This window comes from Phacochoerus africanus, chromosome 10 (genome assembly GCF_016906955.1).
Source record: "Phacochoerus africanus isolate WHEZ1 chromosome 10, ROS_Pafr_v1, whole genome shotgun sequence".
In the NCBI taxonomy this organism is placed as follows: domain Eukaryota; kingdom Metazoa; phylum Chordata; class Mammalia; order Artiodactyla; family Suidae; genus Phacochoerus; species Phacochoerus africanus.
In genome coordinates this window covers 5,022,823-5,048,064 of record NC_062553.1, presented here as the reverse complement: position 1 = coordinate 5,048,064, position 25,242 = coordinate 5,022,823, and the positions used below count along the sequence as shown (strand labels likewise).

General features: G+C 51.9%; 1 protein-coding gene across 1 annotated transcript in view; it reads left to right on the top strand.

Annotated features, from left to right (window-relative positions):
* STK32B (serine/threonine kinase 32B) overlaps positions 1 to 21,778 on the top strand; it is a 366,748-nt gene extending 344,970 nt beyond the window's left edge. The window contains exon 12 of the mRNA XM_047799270.1: positions 19,782 to 21,778. Coding sequence (XP_047655226.1) covers positions 19,782 to 19,920 — 139 coding nt within the window. The 3' untranslated portion in view covers positions 19,921 to 21,778. The remainder of the gene's footprint in view (positions 1 to 19,781) is intronic.
* Positions 21,779 to 25,242: the final 3,464 nt, after the last annotated feature.

Sequence of the window (25,242 nt, the reverse complement as noted above, 5' to 3'; positions counted from 1 at the left end):
CCATCACTGTCACCATCACTATCACCATCATCTTCATCACTGTCACCATCATCACCATCACTGTCACCATCACTATCACCATCATCTTCATCACCATCATCTTCATCACTATCACCATCTTCATCATCACTATCACCATCATCTTCATCACTGTCACCATCATCTTCATCACTGTCACCATCATCTTCATAACTATCACCATCACTGTCACCATCACTATCACCATCATCGTTATCACCATCATCTTCATCACTGTCACCATCATCTTCATAACTATCACCATCACTGTCACCATCACTATCACCATCATCACCATCACTGTCACCATCATTGTCACCATCGTCTTCATCATCATCACTGTCACCATCATCTTCATCACTATCACCATCTTCATCATCACTATCACCATCTTCATCATCACTGTCACCATCTTCATCATCACTGTCACCATCACTGTCACCATCATTGTCACCATCGTCTTCATCATCATCACTGTCACCATCATCACTGACACCATCATCATCATTGTGACCATCGTCATTGCTATCACCATCATCTTCATCACTGTCACCATCACTGTCACCATCACTATCACCATCATCGTTATCACCATCATCTTCATCACTGTCACCATCATCTTCATAACTATCACCATCACTGTCACCATCACTATCACCATCATCACCATCACTGTCACCATCATTGTCACCATCGTCTTCATCATCATCACTGTCACCATCATCTTCATCACTATCACCATCTTCATCATCACTATCACCATCTTCATCATCACTGTCACCATCTTCATCATCACTGTCACCATCACTGTCACCATCATTGTCACCATCGTCTTCATCATCATCACTGTCACCATCATCACTGACACCATCATCATCATCATTGTGACCATCGTCATTGCTATCACCATCATCTTCATCACTGTCACCATCACTATCACCATCATCTTCATCATTATCACCAGGATCTTCATCACTGTCACCATCACTGTCACCACCACTGTCACCATCGTCTTCATCATCATCACTGTCACCATCATCACTGTCACCATCATCTTCATCACTGTCACCATCACTATCACCATCATCTTCATCATTATCACCAGGATCTTCATCACTGTCATCATCACTGTCACCATCACTGTCACCATCGTCTTCATCATTATCACTGTCATTGTCATCACTGTCACCATCATCATCATCATTGTCACCATCGTCATTGCTATCACCATCATCTTCATCACCACCACCATCATCGTCACCATCACCGTGGATGGCACAAGGTGATGTGGCTCTGCTAGGACCCCAGCATCGTGGGCGGGCGGGAGACAGGACATTGCTGAGTGGAGAGGGGCTCTGCTGGGGTCTGCCCTCCAGGCAGCAAAGCAAGCAGAGGCCCAGGCGTGGTCCCAGACAGCGTTCCCATCTGGGGCTTTATCTGCCTGGGACTGATGGGCTGAGCCAGCACTTGGGCAGCAGTGGGCTCACACAGCAGGAGCTGAAGCCCTGCAGGCAGGACAGATGGCGGGTCAGCCCCCTTTGGCCAGCACTCAACTGGGCCTTGGGTGGAGACGATCAGACACGCTTCCTTCCCTCTAGATGGACAGAGGCCAGGTTGACCCTTATGCGTTCACTGGCGTTCCACCATTTTCGGCTCAGAGCAGATGACAGCAGCTAAGAGGATGCCTGTGATGGAAAAGGGCGGCCTGGGCGAGGTGCCTGCAGCAGGTGTCAGACTCAGGCTGGGTGTCAGGGAAGCTCCTAGAGGGGCCATGCCTGGCTGAGTGCTGAGGGGGGAAGAGGGGAAGGTGCAGAGCTCCAGGAATGAAGACAAGACACAGAGAAGTGAGACAGCACGACAGACACAGGGGCCAACAGCTGGCTGGGAAGTCAGAATTCCCAAGTGTGCGTGGAGATGGGCAGTAGGATGTGAGGCCCGGGACAGGGTTGTTTGGGTTTCACCCCGTGGACTGATGGGCAGAGCGGAGCCCCGTTCCCAGTGGGTGCTGGGGGAGGTGAAGGCAGCAGCAGCCCGCCATTTGTTCTGGGCGGCTATAGTCTAGGGCCGGTGGGTGCCCAGGTAAGCGGGGCAGAGCAGATAACCCCCACCCACTGAGGGACCGCGTCTCCTTGGTCCCCCTGTTCCAGCCAGCAGAACAGGAAGGGCCTATCAGACTTGGGGCAGGTGGGGGTTGACGCAGTGAGTGGTTTCAGAGCATCACAATTTCTCTGGAGTCCTGCCTGCCCCGAGGCTCACAGTCCCTTCCCAACTGTAGACACCCTATCCTACTGCTCAAGCCCACCCGGGCACTTTGGACCAGAGAGATGGTGGGCTCCAGGCAGCCTAGCCTTGGCTCCTTCACCCGTTTAGGCAGGGGCTGTCGGGACCTCAGAGAGCATCTGGATAGCAAATGTGAGCCTGCGAGAGGCAGAGGGTGACAGACCCCAGCGGACAGCAGGTCGCGTGGCACGTTGTGCCGCGGGCCAAAAGACGCTTCAATTTGGAATCCGAAGAATCTGAGCCATTTCCCTTTAAAGGAAAATGAAAGTGAAGTCTCCCTGCTGGTGTCGTTTAGGAGTCACCTCTGGCTACTTTGAGCAGAAACACGACTATAGAGTGTGGCTTCAACCAATTCGATGTTCTTTCTCGCGTGGAAGAGTGAACGGACGGGGAAATGGAGGGTCGCCCAGCCCAGTATGCAGGACTCCTTTGAGCGTTGTGGTCAAGGGTTTGAAGCGAGGCTGGCACCGTTTACAGGAGTGAGCAAAATAAAGAGAGACGGTGGCAGTCGTTTTCCAGATGGGGGCACGGGGGGAGGGGTCAAGGATCAGCCTATGCAAAAGCAGCAGGCGGGGAGAAGCTGCTGGGAATAGGAGCTGTGCCTGGGTCTGACTGTGGTTCCTGCTCCCTCATCCCTGCCTTTCTGCTCCCCCAAGGGGCTCCCCAGCAGCCCTGAGGCTAAGAGGTGACCTGTCATTGCAGGAGTGCTGGGAGCCGTGCCTTTCCCCCAGCCTCTCCCTACCCGCCGTATAAAACTATCCAGGGGAGGGCTTGGTGTCCCCCGCCAGGATGCTGTCTGGGCATCTTGTCGACCCGTGTCAACCCCCATCCCTGCTCCAGGGTGTACATGGGAGGGAGCCTCATGGCATCCATCCAACCTTCCCTTCGGTGGTTTTCTCCAACTGCAAAAGTGCCTGAAGTCAATTCACGAGGCACCATCTGCCCCAAAGCAAGAGATGTCCTTTGAAACCAAGACAAAAGTAGCCACCCTTCCTCCTGCCCTCCTTTCTGCCATCCTGTTTTGGAAGCACCGGCTGTGTTGGCACTTGAGTTGCTGAGAGATGAGGTCAGGTACCTTCTTTCCAACATCAGCCCTGTGGCCAGTGGGGTGACAGTAGGGGACGCTGAGATGCCGAGCCAGACTTCCCTTCCTGCTCCACTGGGACCACGCCGCCCCCTCCCTGCATCCTCCGGAGTTCCATCTCCTTCCTTGTTGCCAGAGGCCAGCTCCGGTGGCCAGGGAGCGTGCACCTTTTTCCGATAGGAGAGGGATGCGGCGTCGACAAATGTACAGCACAGAGACAGCCTCTTTGTCCCTTCTTTCAAGGCGCTGGGCTGCTCAAACTTTATTGGCAACAGTGGTTGATTATATAGACAGTTTTTCACTACAGATTACATTAGTGTTAAAAGTACATGGGTTAACTATTACATGGCATAGCAGCTATACATCCTGTTTTAAGATCTCTATCTTAACTAAACTTAGTGAGTACTTTGAGGAGGTCACAGACACAAGAATTTGGCATTCACAAACCTTGTTTGTAGACGGGTGCTTATCTTCAAAGCGTTATGTCAGGGAGACAGTGTAAGTAAATATAAACCAACTTAACTAAACTAGCTGTCACTAAAATCAAGACAAAACTCACAGCTAGGTTTTTTAGATAAGATATGGCTACCTTCTATGGACCTCATCAAAATCCTAACTCTAAAGTTTACTATATAACTAGTTAGTAGATAAACACTACGTTTTAACTAAGTTGGATTTGAATAGGCGAAAGTCCTTCAGGATGAAATTCTTATTATATTACTGTTGTAACTTTGTTATATCACAAATCACCATAGGAAAATAAGAATGGGAAATAAGAATACTAAGTAAACAATCAGGAAAGACTGAGGAAAACTGAATAACAAGTAAAACAACAGGAAAGACTAGGTCACCCGAGAAACAACCCATGTTCTCCGACGCAAACATGGAAACTGTTTTCCCAGGGAAGCCCCAATTCTTCCCATCAACATCAAAGTGAGAGCCGTGTAACCTGAGGCCTGCCCTCGGCTGGTACCATGCAGGCTGGCTTTCATCCTGACCAGGAGCCCACCTTCGGCTTCACCGTTCAGGTGAGCTCCCTTCCTTGGTTAGGAACCTGCCTTCAGGTTTTTCAGCCGTCAGTCAAGGTCCTTGTTTTGAGTCCCCGCATTTTCTCAGCTCCCCGCACTTCCATGCTCCTCAAACCTGGCCATCAACCTGCAGCAGACTGGCCCTGGGCCACGTGCGGTCCTCACGGGCTTTGTCTCTGCAGAGGGCGCGGCAAGGGTGAACCAGAAGGAAGCACCCTGGGCACAGGGATTCGTGTCAGAATCTCCTAGGGGTGGAGGTGGTCAGCATTTGGAGTTGCTGCGTCTATTACAGGTTGAATTAGTTCTCCCCCCACCAAGATATGCTGCATTGCTAGCCACCAGGTCCTCAGAACGTGACCTCATTTGGAAATAGGTTGTTGCAGATGTTCAAAGTTCAGATGTGGTCACACTGGAGGAGGGGCCCTTATTCCAATATGACAGGTGTCCCATAAGAAACACAGACACGGGCGGGCGGCGGGGGGGGCACGTGAAGCTGGAGGCAGGAACTGGATGGATGCAGCTACAAGCCGAGGGACAGGAAGCATGGCCCACAGCCACCAGAAGCCAGGAGAGAGGCCTGGAGCAGATTCACCCTCTAAGCCTCGGAAGGAACCAACTCTGGCAACACCTTCATCTCTGACTGCTGGCCTCCAGACGGTGATACAGTGCAGTTCTGCTGTTTTAAGCCACCCGGCTGGTGGTACCGTGTTACAGCCGCCCTGGGAAACCAATTCAGCATCCTTCTTCATCAGAAGCTGAGAGAATGGGCTGAGGGATCTGCATTGTAATATATTCTTCAAGTCAGTTTGATGCCTAATTGTTTAAAGATTTCTGCTGGAGACCAGTCTACCCAAACCATGTATCCTCTCTTTGGTTCTAGCCTGAGTCCCAAGGATCCTGATCTAAAACTGCGTCCAAGGACGGAGGGAACAAAAAGTGTCCCCCGAACTGAGACAGCACCTCGAGACCGAGAGACGAGGCAGGCAATGCCATGTAGAAAAATTTTTTTTCTTTTTTTTTTGCTTTTTGGGGCCGCATCACAGCATAAGGAAGTTCCCAGGCCAGGGGTCGAATCGGAGCTGTAGCTGCCGGCCTACCCCACAGCCACAGCAACTCGGAATCTGAGCTGCATCTGTGACCTGCACCACAGCTCAAGGCAACGCTGAATTCTTGATCCCCTGAGCAAGGCCAGGGATCGAACCGGCATCCTCATGGACCCTAGTCGGATTTGTTTCCTCTGCAGTTACCACCTCCTGCAGGGGCCACGTGTGCCTCCTCAATCAGAAAAGGCTCTTGGGCAGAGAGAGGGTTTCCCTTCCCCCGTGGGATGAAGAAGCGGGCACAGGCGTTGTCGACTAAGAAAAATACAACCTGAAAGTTGAGAGTTCAGTTTTATTTGGGGTGAAATTAGGACTTAAGCCTGGGAGACAGCATCTCAGGGAACCCCGAGAAACCACTCCGAGGAGGCGAGGGGGGAAGCTGGGATGTAGGAACAAAAGATTTGCAGATACCCAGATTTGCGGTTTCTCTGGGAAGACAGAACGGGCTGGGCTTCCTGAGTTCCCTCAGGGCTCACTGGCCCACCCTTGGGAGCGGCTGTCCACACAGGTGACCACGACACCTTTTCTTTTGCCCACTGCCTACAGCCCAGGAGGAAAGGGGGCCCATCAAGATCTAAGGCATAAAGCTGAAGGGGAGGTGCCTGCAGCCAGGCATACCTTTTACAGAAGTGTGCTGCTGGCCTTGCGAAGGTCACCACTAGTCACAGACAGCAGTCGTCATGGATGGATTTTAGTGTTTTTCTAGATAGGAGGAGATTCGAGAATTGGGCTCATAAAATCTCCTCCTGCAAATATCCGACTGTCTGAAGACCTGAGCTTCCAGTTTTCCCAAAGCACAGTGGGCCTCCCTCCTCGTCTCCACCCTGAGCTCCCCTCGGGGGGCGCTGCAGGTCGGCCGCTGTGGTTCATGGTTGACTCCAGGTAGAGGCTGATGGCAGGTGCCAAACTTCAGTTCACAGCCTGCAGTGCCAAGGGGACATGGCTGGGCATCTACTGCGTCAGCTCCCATAGAAGAATCTCATTCAGTCATTTGACAGATACGTTGCAATGGGATCCTGGCCTGAGACCGGGAGACACAGAATCTAGCAAGACTATGTCCTCAGGATGCTCAAAGCCTGAAGGGGAGATGCTGAGATGCAGACCTGCTCAGACCACTTGGGGGCTGTGGAGGAGACGCCCTGGGCCTGACCTCTCTGGACCTCGGTTTCTGAGCAGAGAACAAAATTAAAATCAGCACAGCCTAATTTTCTGGAAATGCAGCTATTAGTATTGGTTAACGGTCTCAGCTGGCAAAAGGCCACCAAGCCAGGTGGAGCGTCTGCTTCCAGGGACTGGTCAGGGCTTGCGAGGTCTGGGCAGCTGAGCCTCCATTAGTTTGGGAAACGCACTGTGGGGCTGGTCCTCCTATGTTGGCCGAAGGTCTTCGCAGGGATGATTTTTTCCAAAAGGTCTTTTCAGGAGCGATTGGCAAGGGTTTGCAGAATAAGAAGCCCCTGGTGAGAACAGGAGTTTGAGGAGCTGAATTTTCTATCCACGTCCTCGCTTAAAGAAATAAAAACACGGAGTTCCCGTCGTGGCGCAGTGGTTAACGAATCCGACTAGGAACCATGAGGTTGCGGGTTCGGTCCCTGCCCTTGCTCAGTGGGTTAACGATCCGGCGTTGCCGTGAGCTGTGGTGTAGGTTGCAGACGTGGCTCGGATCCCGCGTTGCTGTGGCTCTGGCGTAGGCCGGTGGCTACAGCTCCGATTCAACCCCTAGCCTGGGAACCTCCATATGCCGTGGGAGCAGCCCAAGAAATAGCAACAACAACAACAACAACAAAAGACAAAAAAAAAAGAAAAGAAATAAAAACACAGAAAACATATTAAGCTGCTTTCAGAGCCCTTGAAAACATCACATTTTAAAAAGTGAATACTGCACCTGTTATATTTAAAAATACTCTTAACAGGAGTTCCCGTCGTGGCTCAGTGGTTAACGAATCCGACTAGGAACCATGAGGTTGCGGGTTCAATCCCTGGCCTCATTCAGTGGGTTAAGGATCCAGCGTTGCCATGAGCTGTGGTGTGGGTCACACACACGGCTCAGATCCCGCGTTGCTGTGGCTCTGGCGTAGGCTGGCAGCTACAGCTCCAATTGGACCCCTAGCCTGGGAACCTCCATATGCCGCAGGAGCAGCCCTAGAAAAGACAAAAAGACCAAAAAAAAAAAGAAAAAAATACTCTTAAAATAACTGTCCATGATTTTACGGTTTTCGATCGTGTTCCTTTAACTCGGGGTTTCTCAGCCTCGGCGCTATTGATACGCAGGGACTGTTGACATCAGTTCTATGAGGTGGGGTCAGTCTCCGTGCATCGTAGGAAGTTTAGGAGAAACTGACCTCTACGCATTGGATAATATCAGCAGCACCTCCGCAGCCATGACGCAAAAATGACCTGGGCGTGGCCACATGTCCCCAGGCGTGAGAAAGAAGCCTTGCTCTGATCCTTACTCATCACATTTTCCTGAGGTCCTTATTGTCGTCATTATTAGTCGTAGTATTATTATTCTCGAGCTCTTGCAGGTCTCAGTTGGAACACGAACGACTTGAAACCTAATCTTCCATCCACCAGATTCTGGGCTCTTTCTGCTGCATGTGCTTTCCTCCTACTCAGCCTCCTCATCGTGTCAGGTACCAGGGATACAGTGGGAGCAAGGTTCTCATGGTGGTACCATCCAGGGTTCTTGACTTCCTTACTCACGGAAAATTGATAAGAAGCCAGACAGGAATTTCAGGCAAGGCTTTATTGGGGGTCCTGCTGTGGTGGGGGTAGCGGGGAAGTGAAAGCAACGGGTTCCCTGGCTCCCTTAGATGGGGTGAGGGTAGGGGTGGGTCCAGGGTGGGGCCTGACGGCTGGCTTAGGTAGTCCGCCCACCCCTTTGGTGGCGGCGTGTGCAGTGCGCCTGCGTAGTACCCTGCTTTTGCTCCGGGCTCCTCAGACGTGGTACTTGGTCTTGTAGTTTGTTCATATCCTGTTGTTCATCATTTGCCCCAGCTGCACCTGCCTGCGGCTATTTTCAGTTTCTTAGAGTTTCTTTGTACGTTGTTGCTCGAGGAGGTGTTTGTCCAGGTACAAGCCCTGCAGCCACTGCAGCAGAGGGTCCCAGGTCCCAGGTGCCAGCCTATCTCAGTGGGGCTCACATCCTGGCGGAATGAGCTCTGCGGGGAAGGAGCGAGTGGTGTCTCTGGTGGCTTCTCTCCCGGCATCCAGGTGGGGCAGTGGCTTGCACGGAGCAGATGGTCATCAGGGCTCATTTCTGCGGGGCACTGGCTCTCTGACCTTTAGTCTGACCATCCATCCTGTGAGCAGTTACTTTCAGTCCTTCTTTTGCAGCTGAAGAAGGGCGGGGACAGAGCAGGTGCAAGACGAGGGCTCATGGCTAAGAGGCAGCAGGACAAAGATTAGGAAGAGGCGGTCTGGCTCCAGAGCCCAGGCACTGCATCAAAATTCAGAGGCCCCCCCCCCACTGTGTACGTGAAATGGACACACTTGCCACTAGTCTTATAAGCGCCCTCTGTTGGTGAACCTGGACATTGCAGGCGCAAGACAGCCCAAGTTAATGCGATACAGCGGCACTTCGGCCCTCCAGAGAACACACAGCACGAACCACGGCCACACTTTGCTGGGGATGGGGCTGGGGAGCTGGACCAAGACCACGACGAGGTAAACAATCAGCGGATCCAAAGTGAGCTGACTTCATCTGCTCAGGTGGCATCCCTACTGGATGCCGGCCTTGGAGGTTCCCCAGCAGTTAGATAGGGACCCTCCATTGCGGCCTGGAGCCACTGGGAGCTGAGGCCAAAGAGACCCAGGAGCACAGTTCATCTCAGGCTTGGGAATCAGGCGGACAGGGCAGGTCCTGGTCCTCTGTTCTCAGGGGGGGACCCTCGCAAGTCCCACTCCCGCTGAGCCATGGGCTCCTCATCTGTGCCATCAAGGGCTGTGTATCCATGACTCCTTGGCTTTACCAAGGTCTGTGTCATCGGCAAAGTACCCCTTCTTAGCTCTTCAGCAACCCACAGGGAAGGAAAGAAAGGGGCACACCTGCTTTTCCCAGATTAACCTGTGAAATGAGGAAAACCACTCCCGCTGGCTCCTCCCCACTAACTCCTGTGCGAGGAAGACGCCGACTCGGAGAACCCAGCCTCTGAGGTCAAGGCCAGTGCGTTGAGGTTCTCTCCTGTCTTTGAGAACTTAAATTTTCTAGGTGAAGGTAAACAAGAAGGGCCGCTACCGGTCGAGAGCATTTTCTTATATCCTGGGCTTAGGGGTGGGAGGCCCCCTTGCAGCCACCTCTTCACCCAGTTCTCATTGTGAGTCTGTCCTTAGGTGTTTTTTGCCCATTTCCCAGTCAGGGAACCTGATAAAAGCATAGCTGTGGCCACAGTGATGTCTCTGAGGCAGGGGGAGGGAGAGGCCAGGCAACCGAGTGAGAAGAGCCAGGCTCCCTGGGAACCCAGCTACGCAGAGCAGGCTTTGCCCAAGTACAAGAAAACAGCCACAGAAAATCAGCTCAGTGACCCAGAACAGTGGCAGGAAGAATTTCAGCCCCCAATGAAAGTGTCTTATGAAAACTCTAGGAAATCACACACGGTCAGACGGTCTCTGACTTAGCATCTTTTGCTAAGCCATGGTTGGACTTAGCATTTTTTTTACTTTGTTGTTGTTGTTGTTGTTGTTGTTTTGGCTTTCAGGGCCACACCCGTGGCATATGGAGGTTCCCAGGCTAGGGGTCAAATCAGAGCTGTAGCCACCGGCCTACGCCAGAGCCACAGCAACATGGGATCCAAGCCACGTCTGCAACCTACCCCACAGCTCACGGCAACAGCAGATCCTTAACCCACTGACCAAGGCCAGGGATCGAACCCGCGTCCTCATGGTTCCTAGTCAGATTCGTTAACCGCTGAGCCACAATGCGAACGCCCCATTTTTTTTTACTTTATGATGGCATGAAAACAATATGCATTCAGTAGAAACCATACCTCAAATCCTGAATTTTGACCTTTTCCCAGGCTAGCGGGATGCGGTACAATACTCTCTTGAGATGCTGGGCTGCAGCAGCTCCCAGTCAGCCCCATGATCACAAGCGTAAACCACCAACACACTTAACAAGTATCCCGTATCCTGATAACCATTCTGTTTTCTCACATTTAGTAAAACGTTCACTGCATTACATGAGATAGTCAACACTTTATTATAAAGTAGGCTTTGTGTTAAGCGATTTTGTCCGGCTGGAGGCTGATGTAGGCGTTCTTTCTGAGCACGTTTGAGGAAGGCTGAGCGGAGCATTGGTATTCGGTAGGTCAGCTATGCTAAATGCATTTGTGACTTAGGATATTTTCAACTTGCAAGGGGTTTATCAGGATGTGTGTGTGTGTGAGTGTGTGTGACATATACTTAAGCCCGATGGCCTAATCTATACAAGTTTTGGCTCTAGGAATCCAGAGAGACAGATACCAGCATAAATGGTAAATTCGCTGAGACCATCCTGGCTGCCAGGGATGGAAACAAAAAGTAAATAGAGTTCCTGTTGTGGCACAGAGGAAAAGAATTCAACTAGGAACCATGAGGTTGCAGGTTCGATCCCTGGCCTTGCTCAGTGTGTTAAGGATCTGGCATTGCTGTGAGCTGTGGTGTAGGTCACAGACACAGCTCGGATCCCTCATTGCTGTGGCTGTGGCTGTGGTGTAGGCTGGCAGGTGTAGCTCCAATTCAACCCCTAGCCTGAAACTTCCATATGCTGCAGGTGCAGCCCTAAAAAAACCAAAAAAAAAAAATCAAATATTCTTCAGTGAAATGGAAACTTACTGGAGGACTTGTGTAGCCACAGGAAGTACTGGGGTACCATGTGACCCCAAAGTAGTGGGGACCAGGGCAGGCTCTCCCCTTCCTTCTAAAAGTGATTCCTTTTTCTCTGCACATCACAATCATTTTCTTTTACTGTAAGCCAGCTCTTTCTACACAGTGGAAGATGGGAGTGCTGAGAGCTCCAGAGTGTCCCGGCTCTGCCACCAAACTCAAGAAAGTTGATAAAACCGGGAGCTGGGGAAAGGCGAGAAGGAGAATGCTTTCCTGATCTCAAATTCAAGTATCCCAGGGAATGGGAATGGCTCTGATTGGCCCAGCTTGGGTCAGGTGCTACTCCCTGGACCAATCAAATCTGGCCACTGGAGAACTCTGATTGGTGCTGTTTGAGTCATGTGCCTACCCTTAGGCCAATCAACATAAGAAAGGGAGGTAAGGTTTATAAAAACACTAGAAAGGTAAAATGCTGGCAGTCCATTCCACTTGGAAAGTAAGGATGATAACATAGAGTAAATAGAGGCCAGGAGAGGAAAGAAGAGGGAGTGACAGATGGGGAGAGCCAAGAAAGATTAATAAAGAAAAGGCAGGTGGTCCCTCTTGGCTTTTCTTTCTTTCTCTCTTCCTCTGGGCAGGTGGAACATGGTAGCAGTACACGGATGGGGCAGGGAAATAGAGAACAAGGGAGGGTTTACTGTCCAGGCTTGGAAGTACCAGCCACAAAGTGGACACTAATTAGACCTCTTGGCCATCAAATAGTTCATTTCTAGAGTTCCCATTGTGGCTCAGGGGATTAAGAACCCGACTAGTATCTTTAAGGATGCAGGTTCAATCCCTGGCTTTGCTCAGTGTGTTAAGGACCCGCCGTTGCCACAAGCTGTGGCATAGGTCACAGATGTGGCTCAGATAGATCCCACGTGGCTGTGGCTGTGGTGTAGGCTGGCAACGGCAGCTCTGATTCCACCCCTAGCCCAGGAACTTCCATATGCTGCGGGAGTGGCCCTTAAAAAAAATGTAATTGCTTCCACAGGGTTTCCCATGGAACTGTCTGGCCCAGACTTGGACGGAGGCCGTTACTCACCCAGAAAACAGTGTCTGGACCTCCAGATGCCCCTCTCTGAGCCAAGATAGACACAAACCCCCAATCTTTGCAATCTTACAACAGCCAAGGTCTGTTTCCTGCTCCCACTCTTGTGTCCCTGCCCTGTCAGCCAGGTGGGCACGGCTCCCCCATCACCATCCTCCTCCTCACTCCAGGACCCAGACTGAAGGAGCCTCCCAGGAACTGTGCAGGGACAGTGACAGAGGGAAAGAAGCCTTGGGAAGGTCTTGCATGGGCAAAGCAGCAGCCTGGTGGTAGCACTTCTCTTCATGCTCATTGGCCAGAACTCATCACATGGTCCCTCGCAGCCCTAAGGGAGCCTGGACGCACGGTCTTGCCATGTGACCAAAGAGGGGATGATCAGAAAGTGAGGTGAACAGCAGTCGTGACTCCCCATCCATCAGGGCCTCACCCGCATGCGTGAGGACCCAGCGAGCCAGCTCGGACATAAACGGCCAGCCTCACCTCTGCATCTAGAGAGAATCTGCTGGTGCCAGGGTACAGGGAGGGGCACTTAGCTGGGAAGATGGGCAGAGCCAAGTCCTTCCTTTGAGCATGGGCTGCCCTCTGAAAAGGTGTTATTAATTCTTATCCAGAAGGGGTGGGGGGAGGTGTTAAAAGAGGAGGTGCTGAGTGAGAATCCAGGAAACAGGTCGCAACCCCATCACTCGGAAACTGGGGGCTGCCACTCCTTCTGTTTTCCCCGAGCTCACCTATTTGCAGAGGCAGGCGGGGAGCGAGAGGATGCTTAGTAAGGTAACCCTCCACACTTTGCTGTATCAGCCCCATGGTCTGGCGGACTCCAGCCGAAGAGTCCCTCAAATAGATTTTGCTTCAGGCAATGGCAGATAAAACAGACGGGATTTGAATGCTTCTGGCCAAAGGCTGTTATTGAATTTGGGAGATAAGTATGGCATTCCAGATCTTCTCCCCTCAAGGTGATGAGGATCGAAAATGGAATGGCCAGTTATACTGAGCTTTTACTTAAGGAGGGGACAGCACATGGGGGACTGGAAAGCTGTGGCGTCAGTCAGAGCTGCAGAGAATACACTCCAAGGGTAATTTATTTCCAAAGGACCCTTTGCCAAGGTGTGGCTGTAAGAGCATCACAGAGGCAGGTGCAGTCAACTGGGGCTTCAGAGGAGTCAAGGTGTTCCCGCCTGGAGGCTGAAAGGGATGAGAGGGAGGCCATCCAGGGAGAAAGCTACCTAGATTGGAACAAGGACCTCCCAGTGTTCCCAGAAGCTTCAGGCGACAGTGCAGGAGGCGGGCTGGGACTGCGATGCCCAAACTTGACCGCCTCTGCTCCTTCTGATTTCTGCCAGGGCTCCCCATTGTCCAAGCCCAGTGGCAAACCCAAGAGCTTGGGAGGCTTTGATATGATTCCTACAAGGCAGATTCCCCCGGCAGGAGAGCAGACAGTTGGAGAGGGGGGCAGAGTGGACCTGGGGGACAATGGAAGGCGGTCAGCTCGGAGGGCTTCTAAGAATTGAAGGAGTGTCCCTTGAGAGAGAAATGGGAGCCCTCTGAATAATTCTGGGAAGCAAACCAAAGGGCGTTGAATGGGGAGGAGCTATTAGGCAGAAGACGTGTGTGTGTGTGTGTGTGTGTGTGTGTGTGTGTGTGTGTGTGTGTTTAGGGCGGAACCCACAGCATATGGAGGTTCGCAGGCTAAGGGTCCAATTGAAGTTGTAGCTGCCAGTCTACACCACAGCCACAGCAACGCAGGATCCGAGCTGCATCTGTGACCTACACCACAAATCGTGGCAACCCCAGATCCTTAGCCCAGTGGGCGAGGCCAAGGAACGAACCCGAATCTTTGTGGATACAAGTCAGGCTTGTAGTCCACTGAGCCCCAGGGGGAACTCCAGGCAGCAGATTTCTCATTTCACTTCTACGGGAAGGAAAAGTTTCTAAGGACTCGAGCAGTTCCCACATGAAACAGGGGGCTCTCTTAGGGGGGGCAGGGGCGGAGGTTGGGTTGAGAAGGGCTGGCCTCTGCTAGGGATGCTAGAGAAGGGATCCTTGCAGTGCAGAAGCAATCAGACCACGTGACTCTTTGCTTCTTCTCTTCAATATCCATCCCCCATCCCCAAGCAGACAACCATTGTTCACTTTGGTATGTGTGCTTCCAGAACTTTCCGGGAACGTCGACTCTGTTATTTATGAACCATCGAGAGGTAACATACCTACTAGCTAAGAGCACAGCATCTGGAATCAGACTGCCTGGTTTTGAATCCTGATCCATGCGAGCTTTGTGACCTGAGACCTCACAGTAGTGCCTCAGTTTCCTCATCTGTGAAACGGGCTGTTAAAACCTCCTCCACGTGAAGGACCATTGTAAGGACCAGTGAGATTACAGATGTTAAGCACTTAACAGCCCCTGTGGCACGGTCAGTCAGCACTGCCCGTGAGTTCGCTAGTAATATTAATTATGTACAAAATTATCAGACCAACATAGTATCACATCAATTAAGTCCCATGTCAAATGCTATTTTGCCTTCATTTTTTTAACCAATATGGATACAGACACACAAAATAACAACCTGTACCAACTTCCTCAGCCACGAGACAAGAAACTCCATGTGTGTTTACTCATGCAGATTCTTCTCTGCAAGGGCTGTGAGCTCTCCAGTCCTGCCAGGGGTCAGCCAGTTTTTCTCCAGCTAGGATACCCTCTTTCTCCATAATTAAGACCGGCATCCTTTCCCCCTTGGTGTATTGAGAAGGAGCCTCTGCCTAGCTGTGCACACGGGCTGCCAATGAGTGGTGGAGACCTGGCTGGGCATTTACTCCTGAGCTCACCTGCCTAGCTTTCCCACACACTTTAACTGTGCACCTGCTCCAGGCCAGTCACTTTGCCGGCTGCTCTGAGGCCACAGGTGGCAGGTTGGGTGCCCAGAGGAGAAGAAACCCACCACCAGGCCAGAAACCTGGTTCCAGCTGCCAGCTCCATGCCTGGCCTTCCCTGGTTTGCAGGCCCCCCTGGACCCCACCGTGGCTCATGAGGCTGGATTCCCTTCCCCTGAGCCTGTTGTCGTGTTTCACCCACTTCTGGGTCCTGCCCCTCGGCCAGTCTGTGTGTAGCCCTTTCTAGACCCCTTCACTCCTCCGTGTCCTCTGCCTTGATCCGCCAGAAGGAGGTGTGAAGAACACCTGTGGGGGCCTCCTTGTTGGGAGGCATTCATCAGAACTGTGGCCGGGGAGTTCCCATCATGGCGCAGTGGTTAACAAATCTGACTAGGAACCATGAGGTTGCGGGTTCGGTCCCTGCCCTTGCTCAGTGGGTTAATGACCCAGCGTTGCCGTGAGCGGTGGTGTAGGTTGCAGATGCGGCTCAGATCCTGCATTGCTGTGGCTCTGGCATAGGCCAGGGGCTACAGCTCCGATTGGACCCCTAGCCTGGAAACCTCCATATGCCATGGGAACGGCCCAAAAAAATAGCAAAAAGACAAAAAAAAAAAGAACTGCACCTGGAAGTTATGCTTTTCTAACTGATCCTCAATGTCTCCATCTGTGAAATGGGTGCATCTCCACACTGCACCCATCATCACAAAAAACCCTGCCTTTATAAAGTGCCTGTTACAGGGCAGATGGCTACTCCGCATCAGTTCATCTTTTCCTTTAAAGAGGTGGTGTTGTGGGAGTTCCCTGGTGGCTCAGCAGTGAGGGATCTGTTGTTGTCACTGCTGTGGCTCAGGTCACAGCCATGGCGTGGACTCGATCCCTGGCTTGGGAACTTTTGCTGTGAATGGGGCCAAAAACAAAAAAAGAGGTGGTCTTGCAGCCAGTTACAGATAAGAGAGAGGCGAGTTCCCCCAAGTCCCTCAGCCAGAGATGGAGAAGCTGGGGTCCTGATCGGATTCTCTGTGACTCCAAAGCCTGCTTTCTGCCACCACGCTGCAAGGCCACGCCGCGATTCTGCACAGTTCAGGAGACAAAAGGGACAACCAATGAAATGATGGGAATAGATGCGGAAGCACTTGAAATATGTTCCTTTCTCTTTCTTTTTTTTTTTCTTCCTTTTATGATGGCACCTACGGCATATGGAAGTTCCCAGGCCAGGGGTCAAATTGGAGCTGTAGCCACAGCAATATCAGATCTGAGCTGCGTCTGCGACTTAACACCACAGCTTACAGCAACACCAGATCCTTAATCCACGTCCTCATGGATGCTATGTCAGGTCCTTAACCTGCTGAGCCGCAACGGGAACTCCCGTCTTCATTTTTTAAAGCGCACGGCACAAAGGAAAGCTGGTTGCCCTCGAACAGGAGGCCAGGCTGTACCCAGGGTTTAACGCCGCAAGCCGCAGGTCAATGTCAGTATTAAACTGACGCCATCCTCAGGGCGCGAAATAGTTTAATTTGAAATCATTTTGACTGCTCCCCACTTTATTTTAGTTCCATGCAGTGCTTTGCCTTTGATTCTGGTCCAATTTATTACAGATTTTAACGTGTCCTTTTCTTGTTGATGGAGGGTCTCCGTCTCGGCGTCCACTGCCCAAGTTCGGGAGGTTTGAGAACATTTATTTCTGTCACTCGGGATTCTGGTCACAAAGCTGACAATTAATTTGATAAGTTGGCTGAGGAAATGAAATGTTCCTGCCATCGTGGAGATAACTAGCCAATTTGCATCAGCAGACTTGGCTGTGTCTACTAAGATATGTAAAACCCTCTTTCATTTCCTCCTGAATTATAGAGAACGGGGCTCTGGGCTAGTCACGTAAGTGAGCTCTCGGGGCCAACCATCTGGTGTCATATCCTTGTCTTGGTCCATGGGTTCCTATTAGAGCAAACTGAGCCTTTCTAAATCCTCCAGAATGTGGAAAAATCATTCTCTGCTCTCCTCTTTCCAGGTCTATATTGAATGGCGTCTGAGTCCATGGAAAGAGCAGGGTTCTTAGAGGCAGACAGCCCTGGATTTGAGTCCAGCCTCCCCCCAGATTACGTGGCTAATAATCAGTGGACAGACAGCCCTGGATTTGAATCCAGCCTCCCCAAATCACGTGGCTAATAATCAGGGACAGAACCAGACAGCCTGGCTCTAAGCCCGGGCTCTAAATGCCATGCGGTACTGCTGCCTTCCGGCAGAGCCTTCGTCACCGTGAATGTCCACTGTTCGCTTTCTGTCCTGCCCCCAACCCCTTCATCTGTGAACCTGGCACACAGACCGTGCTGGAAAGGGCAGTGGATGGGTAGGGGGACATTGCTCAGATGGGTGGATGGCAGTGATGGATGGAGATTTGGGAGTAGATGGATGACTGGATGGGCAGAAGGGTAGTGGGCGGATGGAGAGGTGGGTGGGTGGATAGTCAATGCTTAGGCGATAGATCTGGGGTAGCCGTGTGGGTGGATGGGTAAATGGGCTCTTGGAGGGATCGGTGGATGGCACACAGTGAACAGACGGCATGGCCGGATGAATAGGTAAGTAGAGAGGCGGACGATACGTAGACGAGTGGGTGGAGGGATGCATTGATGGGTGGATGGATAATGAATGGACCAGGTGGGTGGATGGGTGTCTGGATAAGAGGTACAGGGGTGGGTAGGTGAATAGGGACATGGATAAGGGGAAGACAGGTAGGTGAGCAGGGGTGGACAGGTGGGGGAGGGGCAGATAATTGGCTGGCTGGCAGGATGGATGGGCAGATGGGTAAGCAAATGGATGAGTATCTGGATAGGTACATAGAAAGAGCATGGGTAGGAGGATGGGTGGGTGGATGGTGGATGGTTGGTAGGTGGGTAGGAATGTAGACTTAGTAGAAAGAACCCAGGCTTTGAAGCCTCCCGGAACTAGATCAGAATCCAGTCCTATAGGCCTGGAGCTAGATGGGCGGATGTCTAGAGAGGGGTCTTTGCTTCTTGATTCTGCCTCCTGGTCTCACACTGAACCTGGTGCTGAGTTGCAAGGGGCATGACTCATACCTCTTATACTCGCTGCTCTGGGTCTCCAGCACCCTTCTCATGCTGTTCCCCATGTGAGCCTCCAGAGAGGAGGGGAGACTTGAAACAGCTAGTTCTACTCTCTAAAATAGCTCTGGCCAAATGGAGGATCTAAAGCAGCTGAAACTGTCACCTCCAGAAAGGATTCTGGTCCACCCTGCAATAATCAGGCTCACTTTCTCAGCCCTGCCTCACTGGTGCCCCTTCATTTCATACCACCCACCCCCCCTCTTTCCCGCTTCGCACTTTCCATGTCAATCCTTAAAGCCCAGCTCAAAGGCTGCCTCCTCCAGGAAGCCTCCCCTGATCCACACGAGACTTCAGAATCCATCTCTCCCTCATTCCTGGGTTCCAGTCTTTATAATGCAGCTTTTGAAGCTTTATTTGGCATCATGATCAGAGAGTACGGAAGTCTAGAGATAGTAAGGCTAGCTAGGCTATGTTTGGGCATTTTAAAATAAACACCTATTCATTTACATAAAAAATCAATTATATAAATAACTGAATTGCTTTGCTGTACCCTGAAGACTACCACCACATAAATCAACAATCCTTCAATACAAAATTTTTTTCTTTTTACAGCCACACCTGTGGCATATGGAAGTTCCCAGGCTCAGGATCAAATCAGAGCTGCAGCTGCCAGCCACAGCCACAGCCACAGCCACGCCTGAGCCAAGCTGCACCTGCGACCTACACCACAGCTTGCAGCCACCCTGGATCTTTAACCCACTGAGCGAGGCCAGGGGATCCAATCCACATCCTTGTGGACACTATGGCAGGTTCTTAATTAACCTACTGAGTCACAACAGGAACTCCTCAATAAAGTGTTTTTAAAGAAAAAAGTTAGGCTCCCTCGACACCATTGTTATGGGATATTTCCTCGGTCTGGATGCTCATCTGCTCGGATGTTTGTTTGGGGGGCAGTTCGTCTAGCATCCATCTCCCCTGCCAGGTGGTACCGAGGAGGAGAGAGAGCCTGACTGCTTTGCTGGCCAGGGTTTCCTCTGCCCCCGAGCATGGCGGCTGGTCCATCAGGGGGCATCAGTACATAGGATTGAAGATGTGTAAGGATCACCCCGTTACCTACGGTGAGAACTTAGGCAACGGACATGCGTGATCTCGTGGACTTCACAAGGAGCCCCGGGGTAGGAACCGCTCTCTCCATTTGACAGATGGGGAAGCTGAGGCTCTGAGGGTTCCCTCATCAGAGGTGCCTGAGCTGGGTTTGGACCCCAGCCTGCCTGGCTCCAGGCACAGCCTCCTGGCCCCCGTGGTGGTTGCGCTTCCCCGGGGCCAGCAGGAGGTGTGGACTGAAGGCCCCTCCATCGTTCTGCTTGTCCAATCATGTCCCAGGACGTCCCTCCCTGCCCCATCCCCCATCCCCCGCTCCGCATCACTCACCCAGGTCTGTGCTGTGCTTGTTGGCAGGCTGAGGAGACAGCAAGGGCAGAGCGGCCAGCTCTTGGACACGGACAGCCGAGCCGGGAGCCAGGCCCCGAGCAAGCTCCAGGACGGATGCAACAACAACATTCTGGCCCACGCCTGCTCCCGTGGCTGCAGCAGCTAAGCGCCTGCCTGCGGCTTCCGGGGCGCCAGGGGGCCTGCACACACTTCTGCCCTGCCCACCAGGAGCCCCTCTCTGTGCCAGGATTGGTCCCCGTCTCACCCCTACCAAGATCAGATGCAGAGAGAGCCCCGGACTCGGAGCAGGAGCGCCTGGGTTCTGGTCCTCGCTGCCTGGCTGATCCCCTGCACGACTGTGGACAAGCCTTGCCCTCTCTGTGCCTCTGTTTTCACATCTGCCAAGACGAAACAGCTGTCTGCGCCACCTCTAATCCCAAGGTTATTGGAAGAATCGCATTGGGTAGCAGACATGCAAAACCTTTGACATGTATAAAACTGTTTATACGGCAAGAAAGAACCTGAGTACTTGAAGTGCACGCCCATCCCCCAAAGCAACGAGACCATCGCAACGCTGCAACTCCGTTCCTCCTGGCTCCCAAGACAGGACTTTCCAAAAGGCAACCCTTGAACATCTGATGTGTTTGGCCAACCTATGGAAACACCATGCCCCAGTCCTGGAGCAGAACCGGACGTGTCTTCCTTTGCCTCCGCCAAGTCAGCATTTGCAACCTTCTAAGGTGGTGGGTGTGGCCTGCAGCCCCGTCTGGTCCCTAAGGATCTGCCACTGCAGGTGCACCTCTCCCCTCATTCACAGAAGACGGCGGCCCATCCCCTGCAGCTTCCATTTCAGCAGGTCTCCACTCCATCCCACCCGCCGGTGCTGGGATGCAGGAAGATGCCCGTCCAGATCCAGTCCCTGACCATCGGTCACTCCTATAGGGTGTCAGCAGTTCCTCCTCCCCAAACCCAGCCCCACAGCACAACTCACAGTTCGGAGTGTCTGCCCCGTCCAGAGCGTTCTTTCCTGGAAAGTTCTGACGTCATCTCATCAGCATGGTCTTAAGAGGGTCTCCAACTGCCATCAAGGAGGTGGCTCCACACTGATAAGTTAGGAAGCCCAGGGGGTGATAAAATTTACTCTAGAGGCATGTGAGCCCGCACAGAGAGCAGACTATTTCAACATCTGTTCAGGGAACGCTTTGTCTTTGAATAAGAAAGCTTGGACCTGGAACCAGGACTGTGGTCAGAAGAGCAGTAAACCCTGCTGGGTACTGACCGGAAGACCTCAGGCAAATCGCACACTCAGCTGAGTGTCAGCTTCCTCGTTTTAAAATGAGGTGAATAAAACTAACCCTCTGGGTTGCTCGAGGGTGAAGGAAGACCCTGTGTGTTCTGCCCTCAGCACATGCGGCTCTGGGAACGGTAGCTGTTTTGGGTCCCAGCAGCATCGCCAGAAACGTTCCTGTTTCACGCATTTGGCAGGTCTGTTTCCTGCCGAAAGAAACAAGTCAGGTGTTTAGAATTCTTGGAACTTTTCTGCCTGGAGTCTTGGATATCCGTCCATTCCTGTGAAACTTCAATTGTGCTTTAATGCCTCATGCAGCTTTCACTTTTTGCGTCGTAAGTCAGTCCTTGGGCCCGTCGGTGCCATTTCTGAGATTTCTTAAGAGACATTTTAACTCTCCTGTGGTTTTACATTTTTATTTGAAAAAAGTTAAGAAGTGCTCGTTGTTTCCCTCCGTCACATGTAGGCTGTTTCCAGATGCGGTTGCCCATGTGTCCACTTGTCTTGCACCCTTTTTGTGTGTTTTTTTGTTCTTCGTTCCCTCTTGGCACCGCCCTGTCCCCCCTGGGAAATACAGGGCTGCTTCTTTCTTCACCGTGACCCCAGCGGCCCTTGGGATTCCTCCTTGGCTTTGGGTTCCTGAATTAGGGGCAGGAGCTGGAAGATGCTGGACTTTCCTGGCTCCGTTCACGTCGGCCTTGATCCTTGTTCAGAATAAACCATTTCTTGGACATTCTTTCTTACAACTTTGTCCTTATTCAGGATTGGGTGGGATGGGCCATGCCCCCTGAGAGTCGAGTTTAATGAGAAACGTGGAGACGGGGTGTGGGGTGGTGGGGAGGCTATGCAGGCAGTGATGTGTTTACTTTGCCTACAGAATAAAACCCAACAAGGCAATTTGAGACTCTCTCCGACTTGATCACGGTTCATGAAACTAACAAATTTTCTAAATCGAGTATACTCCAATAAAATTTACCTTAAACAAACAAACAGAATATACCCATTCCCACAGTATATCGCTCCAGTCCAGTTGTAGTGCGGTAATCCTAGAGAAACATGTACCCAAGCAAGAATTTGCATTAGGATTCTCTTTATGATGTGAGATTCGGGCACAGCAGGATGAGCTGTAAATTGATAACATCTGTAGGGCTTTCCCGTCTCCACTGAAATATATCTTAGGCTTCTCGTGCCAATAATTTTAAATGGGTTAGGAGTTCACGCTGTGGCCAATGGGAACAAACCCGACTAGTGTCCATGAGGATGTGGGTTCGATCCCTGGCCTCACTCAGTGGGTTACTGATCCAGCATTGCCGTGAGCTGTGGTGTAAGTCACAGACACAGCTCAGATCCTGAGAGGCTGTGGCTGTGGTATAGGTTGGCAGCTGCAGCTCCAATTTGACTCCTAGCCTGGGAACTTCCATATGCCTTGGGTGCAGCTCTAAAGAGCAAAAAATAAAAAAATAGAAATAAAAACAAGTCATATGTATAGTGATAGTAAACCACAGGCTGCAGGCTCTGAGTCCCTTCCACTTACTGGCAGGTATCACAGTATATTGTCCAGAATCCTCCTGAAATCTGCCTAAGCAACCACAGTGCACTGTCATGTTAGCCAAATGGTCCCCCTCCCCACCCCTGGGGAAAAGGGGAGCCCCGTGAAGCCTCAGTGGCCACAGCCGTTGTCATTCTTCTACTGTGTTGACCGTCGTGGTTCCTGGCCATTGTGAGCCACGGTCCTCACCTCCGGGTGTCAGCCAGGCATCACCTCCCTCTTCGTGAAGCTTTTCCCACCAATTGTCCAAGGCGATCGCTGCAGAAAGTGGTCTCCCCATCCACCACCTCCGTAAACCCCCCTCTCTGCCCCTTTCCAAACGGCCTGCTTCGGGCTTCAGGTGAAACAGGGACCTCCCCAGAAGCCACAGCAAAGACCAAGCCTGGAGGGAGCCCAGTGGGCAGTGCCCCAGCCTGCTCCTCTCCCAGAGGGGCAGAGCTTAGAAGGAGCAAGAGGTATGGAAATACCTTTATTCTGTGCCCACTCTCTGCCAGGAACTTGACGTGACTTTAATTCTATAGACTACGTGCCTTTTAGAGAAGAGCAAAACAGACTTCTCAGAGGCCACCCAGATTCTTGGTAAATCAAGATTTGAATGTCTGCTGGGATCCACACTTCATGGAGGTTCCCAGGCTAGAGCCTGGAGAACGTCTGGAGGTTCCCAGAGCCAAAGCTGAGAGCCTCCGCCACAGCCACAGCAACACGGGATCCAAGCTGTGTCTGTGACCTACATCACAGCTCACGGCAACACCAGATCCCTAACCTACTGAGTGAGGCGAGGGATAGAACCAGCATCTTCATAGATGCTAGTCTGATTCCTTACCACTGAGCCATGACGGGAATTCTAGAACCTTCTATTACATGGCGGTGACCCCTCAAGTTGGCTTGAGGGTCCCCTCTCAGTCTCTCTCAGCATCACAAAACAACCCCCCAGGGTTAGGTGCTCTTCAGCTAAGCAGAGGATACCTGCTAAACAAAATCAGCTTTAAGGCCAATCTTCCCCTGGCACTCACCCATCCTTCCGAGCCAGGCTGGTGCCCTGAGTCCCTGCTCTACAGAGATTCTGGAGCCACCCTGCCACTTGTTCCTACAAGGAGACTCTATTCTCCACCAGGAAAAGAACCTTCCCTTGGGGTCAGCAGCCTGCATCCAGCTCCTGTGTGATGCTCCTTATCTTACCATTTCCACACTGCCAAGACACCCCATTGGTTGTCTGTGGCCTGCTGGCTCCATGGGGAAGAGGGAGGGTGGCCAGAGGGACCAAACTCTGCATCAGGACCCAGCCCCAGTGCTCACAACCGCAAGCATCCTGCAGGAGATTCCTGGGAGCCAGTCAAGGACAGAGGCCAAGGAAAATCCTCTTTCTAGTGGAATCAAAAGCATCTCCATGCAGGGAGAGACTGGATGCGGGGAGAGGTTGCCTGGAACTCTTGACCTTGATAGGCTCCTTGACCTTGACACATCCAGGAAACTTTCTTCTCTTCAGGGAAGAAAGGGGTGACAAAAGACTCCTGAGCCATCCGAGGGCTTTCTTACAAACAACAGCAGTATCAGAATATCGGTGAGTCCCTATGCTGTTCTTGTGTGTCCCGTGTCCCTCAGGACACTGTGAAGGAGGCCAGCAGACCTGCACATGCAATGGGGTGCATTACACAAGGGGCACCCTGAGCCCAGGGAACCCTGTTGTTTTATAATAAGCAGTAAGCATGCCTGCCATTTGCTCCTGAGGAAGACAGGGTCTCTATCAGCCACTTGTTTGCTACACAAAAGTCCTTGAGACAATATTCTAGAACAAAAGGGCTCTAAGTCTCACTTTTTTTATTTTCTGTTTTTTTAGGGTCATACCCATGGCATATGGAGGTTCCCAGGCTAGGGGTCAACTCAGAACGGCAGCTGCCAGCCTGCACCACAACCACAGCAATGCGGGATCCAAGCCTCATCTGTGACTTACACCACAGCTCATGGCAACGCCGGATCCTTAACCCACTGAACAAGGCCAGGGATCGAACCTGAATCCTCATGGATAGTAGTTGGGTTCTTCACCTCTGAGCCACCATGGGAACTCCCTCTCAGTCTCACTTACAACCCTAGAGACTCACGGAGCGTCATCTCCCAGCATCTTCAAGCCGTGAGCACGGTGAATCCTTACACCACCCAGCCGGCTGGGTGTATCCATCAACTCCATTTTACGGATGACAAAAGCGCGACCACTCTGTAAGGCGGCGATGTACGTGAGGGTCTCCGGAACAATCCCTGCGAGCACCAGATTCTAATTCAGTGGGCCCAAGGTAGGGTCTGAGAGTCTGCATTTCTAACAAGCATCCAGGGCCTGCTGATAATACCGGGCCAGGGACCGCCCTTGGAGTTGTCCTCAGGCTCACCTGGCCACACCCCTTTGCTTCCACGTGTCTCTTGTTGCATCAAACTACACCTGCAGAATTGAGTATTTGCAAAGGGGGGCCCGATGGCCTGCAGGGCAGAAAATACTTACCACGTGGCCCTTTAGGGCGAAAGTTTGCTGACCTCTGATCCAGGAGACACATCTGGGCAGATGGAGAACCCATCTTTGTCCTGCTCGCCGGCAGTTCAGCCCCGGGAGAACCCCACGGGGAGGAAAGTGCAGAGAGAGCCACTCTCCATCTTGCCCTCAT